The sequence below is a fragment of the Sphaeramia orbicularis genome, chromosome 21, assembly GCF_902148855.1.
Source record: "Sphaeramia orbicularis chromosome 21, fSphaOr1.1, whole genome shotgun sequence".
Taxonomy (NCBI): Eukaryota; Metazoa; Chordata; class Actinopteri; order Kurtiformes; family Apogonidae; genus Sphaeramia; species Sphaeramia orbicularis.
This window is the reverse complement of record NC_043977.1, coordinates 8,361,761-8,373,898: the sequence shown is the minus strand read 5'-3', so window position 1 is coordinate 8,373,898 and position 12,138 is coordinate 8,361,761. Positions and strand designations below refer to the sequence as shown.

General features: G+C 35.1%; 1 protein-coding gene across 1 annotated transcript; it reads left to right on the top strand.

Moving 5' to 3' along the window:
• Positions 1-2,878: 2,878 nt before the first annotated feature.
• Positions 2,879-9,973, top strand: LOC115412840 (CD209 antigen-like protein E). The gene is made up of 6 exons (XM_030125496.1): positions 2,879-2,964; positions 3,058-3,156; positions 6,200-6,361; positions 7,296-7,438; positions 8,496-8,599; positions 9,511-9,973. The coding sequence occupies exons 1-6, from the start codon at positions 2,928-2,930 to the stop codon at positions 9,653-9,655; spliced, it is 690 nt and encodes a 229-aa protein (XP_029981356.1). The 5' UTR covers positions 2,879-2,927; the 3' UTR covers positions 9,656-9,973.
• Positions 9,974-12,138: the final 2,165 nt, after the last annotated feature.

Sequence of the window (12,138 nt, the reverse complement as noted above, 5' to 3'; positions counted from 1 at the left end):
TGTACAGAAGAAAAATTAAAACCAAAATAGAAGTATAAAATACAGAATAGATTTAAAGACATAGAAACTGAACAAAAGCAAACAAAAAAAAGTGCTATACAGAAGAATAAATAAAACCCAAGTAAAAAGAATAAAATACAAGAATGATTAAAAAGCCATACAATTAAAAACAACAGTATAAAATAAATAAATAGAAGAGATAAATAATAATAGATAAATAAAACAAGTGGCATCACATATTCAGACTGGCAGTTAAAGAGCTAAAATCCTGAAAATGATTGATCATTTGGTATTTTTGAACAAAGCTGAAGTGGTTTAAGGGATTTATGCAGAAAAAAGTTTAATGAACACTAATAAACGATGATTTTTATAGGATTTTTCTGCATGTATATTTTTGGCTTGAGGGTTCCCAGGGGGTAGTGAATCAGATGGAGCTACAATGGTTATTACATTTATTTATGCAGTTTATGCAGAGTCTTGGACATGTAAAAGATTATCAATAACACTGATTTCATTGCATTAGTAGTTTTTGTGCAGTTCAGGACCCTCATGGAAAGAAATGCCTCTGGGATTCACATTGAAACCACTTTTTTATTTGACATAAAAATTCCTAATGCAGTGAAATTAGTGTTACTGACAATTTTTAACATGTCCAAGACTCTGATTTAAAACAATGTCACATCTCTCTGTTGTGTATTTATATGGAAAACATCTCATATTTTGTGTTATTTTTTAAAATAACACAACTGACATCACATATTCAAACTGGCATTTGAAGGGTTAAAATCCTGAAAGTTATTGAATATTGAGTAGAGCTGAAGTGGTTTAAGAGATTTATGCAGGAAAAAAAGCAGAAAAATATACTGATGTATGATGATTTTGTGGCAGACGATGTAAAGTGTCGGTAGTGTGTAATAGAACTGTACGAGCAACTGACATTAGATGAAAAAATATGTCAAAAAACAGAAATCTATGCTATAAACAATTACACAGACAAAGAAAAGTCTACAAAAAATAGCCTCAGAGGTCAAAAAGGATTAACAGATGATGCTGATGAAAAGGAAAAACTGATCCATATCAGTCTTCTTCTATTTCCTCTACTGTTGCACGTCAGTTTTGCAATGCAAAACTAATGGGAAAAAAGTATCAACACATTTTACAGAAGGATACATGTTACAATGCACATATCTGATGCAAAAAACCCAAAAACAAAACATGAAATTCTGGTCAACAGCCACTAAAATGAAAACACATGAACTATTCATCTGCATTAACCCCGTGTTGACTTGTGGAAATATGTAAATGATGGGTTTCTTATTGAATCAACCTGTACAAGTAAAATAACAGCAAAATAATGTGTAAATAATGACAACTCCAAATTTTCCTCTTTTTTTTCAGTGCAAAAAAATGTAAAATTACATTATAATGTCTACATTTGCAAACTATCCTTTCATAAAAAAAAATGTGAATGGCATGAATAACCTGAAATTTCTTAAGAAAAACAAGTGGGATTTTAACAATATTTTGCCTCAATCTTATCTTATCTTGTTGTTATGTTGCCTTTGCTTGTTTTGTCTTACATCGTCTTGTCTTATCTTGTTGTGTTCTGCCTCATTTTATCTTGTCTTGTCTCATATTGTTTTATCTTGTTTGTAAGATAAGATAAAATAACAGAAGATATATCTTATTTTATCTTATCTTGTCTTGTTTTGTCTTATATCAGCACTTCCCAACCTTTTTTTTTTTACTCCTGACTCCATTTCAATATCACAGATTTCTGGTGACCCCCAGACATTCAAAATGGAGGCTTTTTTTTTTTGTTGCTAAAATTAATTTGTTTTTGATCATGTAATAGTTTGCTATACTATGTTGTAAATATGTATTAATGTTAGAGGACATTTATTCTATATAATGTATATTATTATGGACAGAGGCAGTAAATCCAGGTGTAGATTACTGCACAAAGGGAGAATTGGATTTTCCTCGGTCAGGATATGTACAGTCAGTCCAGCTGTGATTTACAAGGAGGACAATTAATACTGAACAAACAAGAACTGAAACTATGAATTATGAAAGAGCTGCAGCATCTGAAACCGACCACAATGAACATTTGACAGAGAAACAGAACCACAGAGAAACAGAACCACAGTGCTTCAGTTTCAGACTCAGTTTGTCATGTCTTTTATGGATTGATTGTCTCTCTCAACTCACATTATATTTTTTTATTAGAAATATATTTATTTATTTTTTGTCAATTACCAGAAATTTCAGGCAACCTCATGTGGGGTCCCAACTCTAAGGTTCAAAAACAGTCTTATCTTATCTTATCTTATCTTATCTTATCTTATCTTATCTTATCTTATCTTATCTTATCTTATCTTATCTTATCTTACCTTATCTTGTCTTATCTTATCTTATCTTATCTTATCTTATCTTATCTTATCTTATCTTACCTTATCTTACCTTATCTTATCTTGTCTTATCTTGTCTTGTCTTGTCTTATCTTATCTTATCTTATCTTATCTTATCTTATCTTATCTTATCTTATCTTATCTTGTCTTGTCTTGTCTTGTCTTGTCTTATATCGTCTTGTTCTGTCTCATATTGTCTTACGTTGTCTCGTCTTATCTTGTTTTGGCTTATCTATCTTATCTTGTCTTATATTGTTTTATCTTGCTTGTAAGATAAGATAAAATAAGATAAGATGTATTTTATCGTATTTTATCTTATCTTGTCTATAACCCTGTGATGAAAACTGGGAGGTATTTTGTGTTTCTGATTAAAGCAGATCCATATTTTAAGTAAAACATGCAAATATTCATGCAAAGCATCCTCTATACAACACCACAATGCTGTGGATTTGGTCATTTCCATGTAACGTGGACTGAACTGCAGAGCTGAGACTAAACATCCTGATAAAAACTCATATGAAGATGGAGTCAAAACCTTCAGTCAATCAGACAGGTGAGAGTATAGATCCTGGATTCACAGAAGTGTTTTCCAGACTGCTCTCAGCGTTACTGTTGTTTTATTCTCTGGTCTGTTTCCTGTCCTCAGCTCCTCAGGTCTCAAACAGGAGCTTACGTGGAGCTGTTGTCTTTCTGGGGTTCTTCTGTGGTTTCCTGTTGGTTGGACTCATCGGCCTTGGGGTCTACAGTGAGTCTGGATCAAACACTGCACAAAGAACAGGAGTTTAGTGTTATTCTAGGTCTGATGTCTGTTATACTTCATCTAATCAACATGAATTCAGTATCTGCAGGAATGACCACGTCCTTTATTTCAGGGCTGTCAAACTCATTTTAGTTCAGAGGTCACATTCAGCCCAATATGACCTCAAACAGTCCAATAAAATAATAGAACAAAAAGAAAGAAATGTTGATGACTCTAAACTTTTCTCTATGTTTTAGAGTGAAAGAAGTAAAATTACATGATGAAAATGTTTACATCTACAAACAATCCTCTTAAAAATGTAAATAATATGACCAACCTGAAATTTCTTAAGAAAAATAAGTTCAAATTTAACAATATTATGCCTAAGTTTATCATTTTCACATGTACATTATAACTGACAGATCAGAGAGGATCTACAAATACACAAAACATTTAATATTAGGCAGATTATTAGTACAATAATTATACTTCTTTCTCTTGGTCTAAAATGACCTAAAATGTTATTTTTGTTTGTCATTTGCATGTTTTGTACTTATCTTAAGCTTTTGTTGTTCAGTTTTTTGTTTTTTTTTCTGAAGTGTTCAGCTGTTAGGTTAAAGAAAATAAGAAATTAAAGAATAAATTGTTTATTCTTCATGTCATTTATTATATTATACTTTATTACTATATTAGTAATCCATTTATTACTATTACTATTAGTAATAAACATATTACTATTTATTACTTTATTATTATATTACTATATTTCGTACCTCTTATAATGTAATTGTATCCATATAGTAATTCATTAGTACAATAATATTGTTCTATGATGCATTTTTTTTTTGGTGAAAATTGTGTTTTCTTACGTACATCTTATTTTCTGATCATGTAGATGTTTATTCAACCTCAGATCAAATTCAAAGGTTATTATGTAAAAAATAAAAGAAGAGAAAATGAAGAAAAACGGACTTTTTCAGCAAAATATATCGTTAAACATAAACCCAGTGTGTCCATCCACTGTCATTGATCCAACTTCATGGGTTTTACTGAAGAATCAATGTTGGAGAAGATGATGGTGTTTCCATGGTAACTATGGAGCCTCTGAACATCCAAATGGGCAAGGCCGCCTTAATGCACGGGCTAACCGGGGCTGAAGCCCAGGGGCCTACTGACTTAAGGGGCCTATCATTTTTACGTACTCCATAAGCATAAAAACTAACATCGATTTGTAATTTGTCAGTTTTCCTGTCTATCTTTTTATACATACTGCACGCACGTCTGAAGCTGCATATTGATCCCAATTGGTAAGCCCAGCCCCGCCCCCATGTGTCAAGAGGTCAGTTCAGTTACAAAATGTCGGGGAAGAAGAAATTTGAGAGCGGTGCCCATGAAAGAAAACTGGCATGAGAAAAGCATGATCGAGAGTCAGAATTATTCAAGACCATGCCAAAGCTGACAGGGTTCTTTAAATCAACCTCACATGACAGCGGAGAAGGCCCCAAATGAAACCAGTGGAGGAGGCAGCTGAGCCAGGGCCCATGCAGGTGGAGTTAACAGCCACAGAGGGGGAGAAGGAGGGGGAGACAGAAGCATCAGGGCGGGGGAGGAGAGCCAGATGAGCCTTTCAGCAGTGACCCGGGTCGTTGGGGAAACAACTTTGACCAGCAACAGGTACGCGCATACTGGGTGAAAATGGGACCAGAGACGAGCCAAAATCCAGACACTGTGTGCATCAGAGCGTGTATACAAGCATCAGAGACGGGATTGTTCTAGAACTCATTTCAGCCACAAACTAAATAACGGAGAGTGTGTTAGTAGAGAATGGCTGTTATTCACCATCAGCAGGCAGTGTGTTTTGTTTTGCATGCAAGATATTTGGTGAGAAAAATGAAAAGTCGGTATTTGCTAATGGGGGATATTCAGATTGGAAACATGCAGGTGATCGCACAGCAGAACACGAAACTGGTGACACCCACAGAAAGGCCATGATCGCTTATATCAATCAAGCAGCTGGCCGTGGGACAGTGGACTCAGAACTAAAAAAAACAGTTGGATGAGGAGTGTGAGTATTGGACACAGGTTCTACAGAGGGTTGTTGCTGTTAAGTATTTAGCTGAGCGTGGGCTAGCTTTCAAGAGTGATAGCCACAGGTTTGGAGACACCAACTATGGAAATGATTTGGGCAGTATGGAACTGATCAGCCAGTTTGATCCTTTTTTAAAGGCTCATTTTGAAAAATATGGAAACACTGACAGAGGAACTCCATCCAACCTTTCTCTAAATGTGTGTGAGGAATTCATACAGCTGATGGCACAGAAGGTGCTGGATGAAAATATCAGTCGAGTGAAAGTTGCAAAGTATTTTGCTTTCAGTGTGGACCCCACACCAGATATTCCACATCTGGACCAGCTGACTTTCATTCTGTGCTGTGTATCGCCAGAGGGCTGTATAGAAGAGCACTTTGTAAAGTTCCTCCCCATTGAAAGCCATACAGGAGAAGCACTTTATCTCCATGTCACTGTCCATGGTGCTGTGTGTGTTTGTGTGAGCTGGGGGGGGTTGAGTTTACGCCTATGTGCAGGTGCATGGGTTCTCAGGCTTTATAGTTTGATCTGTTGCTGCTGTTAAATAATTGTTTTTCCTGACAGTTGATGGTTGGTGACAATAATTTTTATCATGAAGTCAAACTTCCATCCATCTTGGTTACAATCTACTCGCTGTTGTAGATTACCAAGATATTATATTTTATAATGAGGCTTGGTAATTTTGAAGGATGGGACAGGGGGGCCTACAACACCTCCCTCAGCCCCGGGGCCTACCATTAGGTTAAGGTGGCCCTGCAAATGGGTCATATCTGATGACCACGAAAAGATGACTAACTGTATTTTACACCAATTATTTACATGTATTGATAGGATTAATGGATCAACAGGTATTAAACAGTTTAGATCAGTAGATGGTTTTAGAAGCAGGTACAGGAAGGTGATGAATGACTTTTTTTTTTACTTATAGTTGTTGTGTTCTTTTTCTTTTTTTTTTTTTTAAGATATCGTCTCCATACACACCTCAGCTGCAAAACGGTCCTCTATCAAAGTCCATCTCCAGACCAGAACTGACCAAATATCCAACCTGACCGCAGACCGAGACCAACTCAACACCAGAATCATCGACGTGATGGAGGAGGTGGAGAGGCTGAAGAGTGAGACGAGTGAGTCCACAAAAACACACAACAGGAAACAGCAGCTCAGTTCAGACCAAACACTGACCTCCAGCTTTATGACAGTGGTGTCACCACAGTCCAAGTCCATATCCTGTCTGTTGGTTTAGTACACTTCTAATGTCCACACATGTGCATTTGTCTGTGTTTGGATCCAGTCTGATAGATGTGAAGTATGAACAGCAGGAAAAACAGAAGATTCAGGTTGAAAACAGCTTCTATAAACCAAAGTGATCGTATGTACTGTGACCTTCCTTTGGACTTAACATGTCTTTAACCCTTTTGTTCAGACAACATGAGATTTATGGCATTAGTTCATCGACGTTTTACACCAGTAACAAGTTGAACAAAAAGAAGTCCACATGAAGCGAAAAATAACAGAAAAAAAGATGACCAAAATTATCAACAAAACAAATAAATAATCAACAAAATAATGAAAAAAGCATTAAAAATGAACAAAATTATCACAAATTGAATTCAAAATGAATAAAATCATCAACAAAATGAGTTAAAATAACCAAAATAATGACCGAAATGAACGCAATAATAGACAAAATGAACAAAATCATCAACAAAAAGAAAAAAAAAAGCAAACAAAATAATCAACAAATTGAACGAAGTGAACAAAGCAATGAACAATCAGCCAATCAGTCCCACTCTGCACCCATTAAAGGGATGTTCTCCTGAACTGAAGAGGTTCGTCGTCCCCTATCCTCCCATAAAGTTTCATAAAAATCCCTGCTGTAGTTTTTGTTTAATCGTGAGATGCATGAGATCCTAAAACTACATTAATGGAGGTAGTTTTACTTATAAGTATTTTGTAAACTATTGACTGTCTTCTTGATTCAACTTGATTCAGTTCATTTTCTGCAGAACTCAAAGTCTAATTCCTGTAAACCTTTGGGTTTAATATCATATTGTACAGAGAAAGTATGTCCGTCCACGTGGGAGCTGCTCAGCGGCAGATGTTACTTCTTTTCGACCCAGCGTAAATCATGGACAGACAGCAGATCCGACTGCAGAAGCCAAGGAGGAGATCTGGTCATCATAAACAACATAGAAGAACAGGTTTGGAGAATAAAACCAGCACCGACTGAAGCCTCACAGTCACAGTAACATCAGGACACAAACTCACAAGGACACGTACATGACTACCACTGTCCTGGAAACAACATCTGTTCATGCACATACCACCACAACTGACACCAGCAGTGTCAAACATACAACCCAGGAAAAAAACAAACAAACAAACAAAAAAATCATACGGCCCACAAGCAGTCCGGTCTGTGGGATGAATCTGTGAAACACAAAAATTACACTGAAGATATGAACAGTCAATGTGTCAAAATCATTTTAGTTCAAGTGGGTCGTACCAGCAAAATACTATGATAATAACATAGAAATAATGAAAATAATCAACAAAATGAACAAAATGACCAAAAGAATTTAACTACTGAACAAAAATGGACAAATAAATAACAAAGTTAACAAGAAAAGCACTCAGAGAGCAGACCTCCGCCAAGACAGATCTGCCCCCCCCACCCCAATCACCACCAAAATTTCATCATTTCTTCCTTGTGCCAGTATCAATATTTCCTGAAAAGTTCCTGAAAATCCATCCATAACTTTTTGAGTTATCTTTCTAACAAACAAACATGCACGCATGCACGTAAACACATAAAGCAAAGCGATCATAATACCTCCTGGTGGAGGTAATAAAGTAATCAACAAAATGAATGCAACTGATCAAAATAAGCAACAAATTTAACAAAAATGACTAAAATAATCAGGTTTCATTCAGCATGTCAGATGTTTCTAATTGTTTGTGCTGCTTCTTGTCATGGGGTCAAAGGTCACAGTAAATGGTGACTTTAACCTTTACAACACATTTGGGTCAGTTTTTCATGTGAACACATTTCTTGTATTTTCTTCTACAGAAAAAAGAAAAGACCAGAAACTAACATGTGACCAAACAGTTGAATTGGCCTTTTATGGTGAAAATAATCAAACTAAGCTAATGCAATTAACATTAAAATCACTCCTATTGTATTTCCTGTATACTGACATGATTCCATACTAAGAGTTGACAGTTTTCTTTGACATCACTTTCCTTTACATTCAACAGAGAATAATGTGGACACCCACCCACATTGAGTACTGGATCGGCCTGAGTGACTCTGAACAGGAGGGAGTTTGGAAATGGGTGGATGGATCTGCACTCACTCTGAGGTAATGAAGAAATGGTCTTTACTTTGGTGGAATTCATGCAGCTGATGATACTTTTACACATTTGACACATATGACTGAACTGAATTTCAGAATCAGAGTAACAGATAATAGATACATGATTTATATTCAGTTAATGATAGATTTTGTTGAAAAAGTCTTTTTTTCCTTCAGTTTCCTCTGTTTCTGATATAATGACCTTCGACTTTAATCTGAGCTTTTATGAACATCTACATGATCAGTGAATTAAATATAGAAAAATATATAATTTACACAGAAACAATGCAAAACACAAAGGATAAGTTAGAGATAGATAGATAGATAGATAGATAGATAGATAGATAGATAGATAGATAGATAGATAGATAGATAGATAGATAGATAGATAGATAGATATTTTTAACCCTTTAAATATCATGTTTGTAATATAAACAAACAATATTTTAGTGCAAAAAAACACAAAAAAAAGTTGTTGTTGTTTTTTTTTCAATATTGGACAAAAAAAATTTAATTTGTTGTTATTGTTATTATTATTTTTTTCATCCTGGCATATGTCAACATCAACACCAACACTGGTTAATACACATTATTACTTTTTGTGCTAGGTCAAATGTTCTCAAATGTGTGGGTGTGCATTTTTTTACTCCTTTGTTAGTGAGCAAAAATGCACATTGTTTTCAAAAAAAAAAAGGTGAAAAATAACATGACTTTTTATAATATGAAGTGCAAAGTATGCATAATATGTTCATCTGGTTACTGGAAGGTTATAACACAATTAGAACAGCAATTTGTACAATACGTACAAGACAAATATTATCAATATGATAAGTAAAAGAAATATAGTGTTGTGTGTAATATGATTCTGAGCTAATTTGTGACATTTGTCACCAGTGTTTAAACCTGTCATCATTCAGGCTCTGGTATCCAAATCAGCCTAACGACTATAACGGGGGACAGGACTGTGGAATCAGCAACTATGACAACTGGAATGATCTCAGCTGTAACGAGGAAAGGCATTATGTCTGTGAAAAGCCACTGATTCTATACGAGCAGTTTTAAACTGATGACTTTCCAACTGCTCTGAGGTCAGTGGTTCTCAACCCCAATGAAACTGTAACAATGGTTCAACTTTTATTGGAAGAAACATCACTACTGTAACCATGCTTTTTACTTTTCTTTGAATTATCTGCTGTACAAATTAAAAACAACTTACATTTTTGCTTCAGCAATACAAAATAAACTTATCAAATATAATAAACTACTTTTGCACTGTAAAGGCTCTACATTCTGTAAAAAAGGTGGTGGGAAAAAGTTTTTGTTCACCCCGTGCATTTGTGATATACTGCATTAAAATCACTGTTAAGTCGTTGAACACATTTTCCAAATCCACATCTCTGTTTATTTTATAACTTATCTTGTGAAGAATTAAGAAACCAGATAGTTACATTATTTGTATAACATGAAAACAAGAGAAAAAAATGTGTCGTAAACATTACATATCATGAATAAAAAATGCGTTGTCTCTTATTTTGTACTTGTTTTATCTAAATTTTGATGAAGAAAATGAATGTGTTCTGAGATATTCCTCAACAAAATGAAAATAATGATAATGATGGTTCTTTGTAGTTTTAAACTCTTCTAAACAATAAAACAATGAATATTTTGGGTTTTATTTGATAGTGTGAAACAAATATAAACATTAAAGAGAAAAAAATGTCCATGATAATCATTGTTAATGACTGAAAATACAGTGGTGGAATAAAGTCTTTGTTCACTCCATGCATTTGTGATATTACATGAAGAATCACTCGTCATATTTTTATTTTATTTATTTATTCATAAGTTAAAAGAAACACACGGAGAAAGAAAATCTGCTTATACACGTCAGTAAACTGATCAAATTATGAATGACAAGCAGTGGTAGATTTATCTGTTTGCTTTTTAATGTGGACCATGAGTCTTAAATAAAGCTTATCTATATCTATCTGTTTACCTACCGGCACCCTTGGCGCCATGCCCCCTGTTTGAAAATCTGCAGGAAGAAAATTCTTCAGTTGCTGGAGTGCGTCTGCAGTTCTTCCTTTATAACCAAATGCCTGGGATGTGGCAGCCCACTCATCAGCTATCCCACTTTGCATCACTTATGTCACATATTTGGGGATCAAGGTTTCCCCCAGGCTTTTAGATCTATTTGGTCTTGATTTAACCCATTACTCAAATCAGTAGACGATGATCTTCAGCGCTGGATGATTCTCCCACTATCTATGACAGGCCGGATATCAGTCATCAAAATGACCATACTTCCAAAATTAAACTATCTATTCACAATGATACCACTACAGCCTACCCCAGTGTTTTTCAACCTTGGAGTTGGGACCCTACATGGGGTCGCCTGGAATTCAAATGGGGTCACCAGAAATTTCTAGAAATTGACAAAAATTAAAAAAAAAAAAAAAAAAAAAAAAAAGCTAATTAAAATCTATGTTGAGTTGACAGACAATCCAAATCCATAACAGACAAACTGTGAAGCTGAAACTGAAGCACTGGGGTTCTGTTTATGTGTCAAATGTTCATTGTGGTCAGTTTCAGATGCTGCAGCTCTTTCATAATTCATAGTTTGAGTTCTTGTTTGTTCAGTATTAATTGTCCTCCTTGTAAATCACAGCTGAACTGACTGTACATATCCTGACCGAGGAAAATAAAATTCTCCCTTTGTGCAGTAATCTACACCTGGATTTACTGCCTCTGTCCAGAATAATATACATTAAATAGACTAAATGTCCTCTAAAATTAACCTTTATTTGAAACATAGTATAGCAAACTATTACATGATCAAAAACAAATTAATTTTAATAACTTTATTTGTATAGCACCTTTAAAAACAAAGTTTACAAAGTGCTTTGACAGAGAGCACAACAGCAGGATACACGAAGAAAAGAAAAGAGAAACACTACAACAGAAGCAACATAATTAGAGAGATGTATGAACAAGTTAATTATCAAACAAGATCAAATTTAAAATTAAAACTAAAAATTAAGGTTAAAAAGGCGGCAGACATCACATAAAAGCAATTCTATAAAAATGTGTTTTAAGAAGTGATTTAAAAGATGTTACTGATTCCGCAAGCCTTATCTCCTCGGGCAGGCCGTTCCAAAGTTGAGGGGCCCTGATGGAAAATGCCTGGTCACCTTTTGATTTAAGCCTAGACTTCGGAACAGCTAGGAGCCCTCTGCCCGAGGATCTAAGGCTGCGTGCTGGCTCATAGTCAACTAACATTTCTTGTATATAACTTGGGGCCAGGCCCATTCGAGCTTTAAAAGTGATCAGTAAAATCTTAAAATCAATTCTCAAACATACAGGGAGCCAGTGGAGGGATGCGAGGATGGGAGTGATATGATGGTGTCTGCTAAAACCAGTGAGAAGCCTAGCTGCTGTGTTCTGGACCAATTGGAGGCGAGACAGTGATTTTTGGCTGATGCCGGACAGAAGAGAATTACAGTAGTCAAGTCTGCTGAATATGAATGAGTGGATGATTGTTTCTA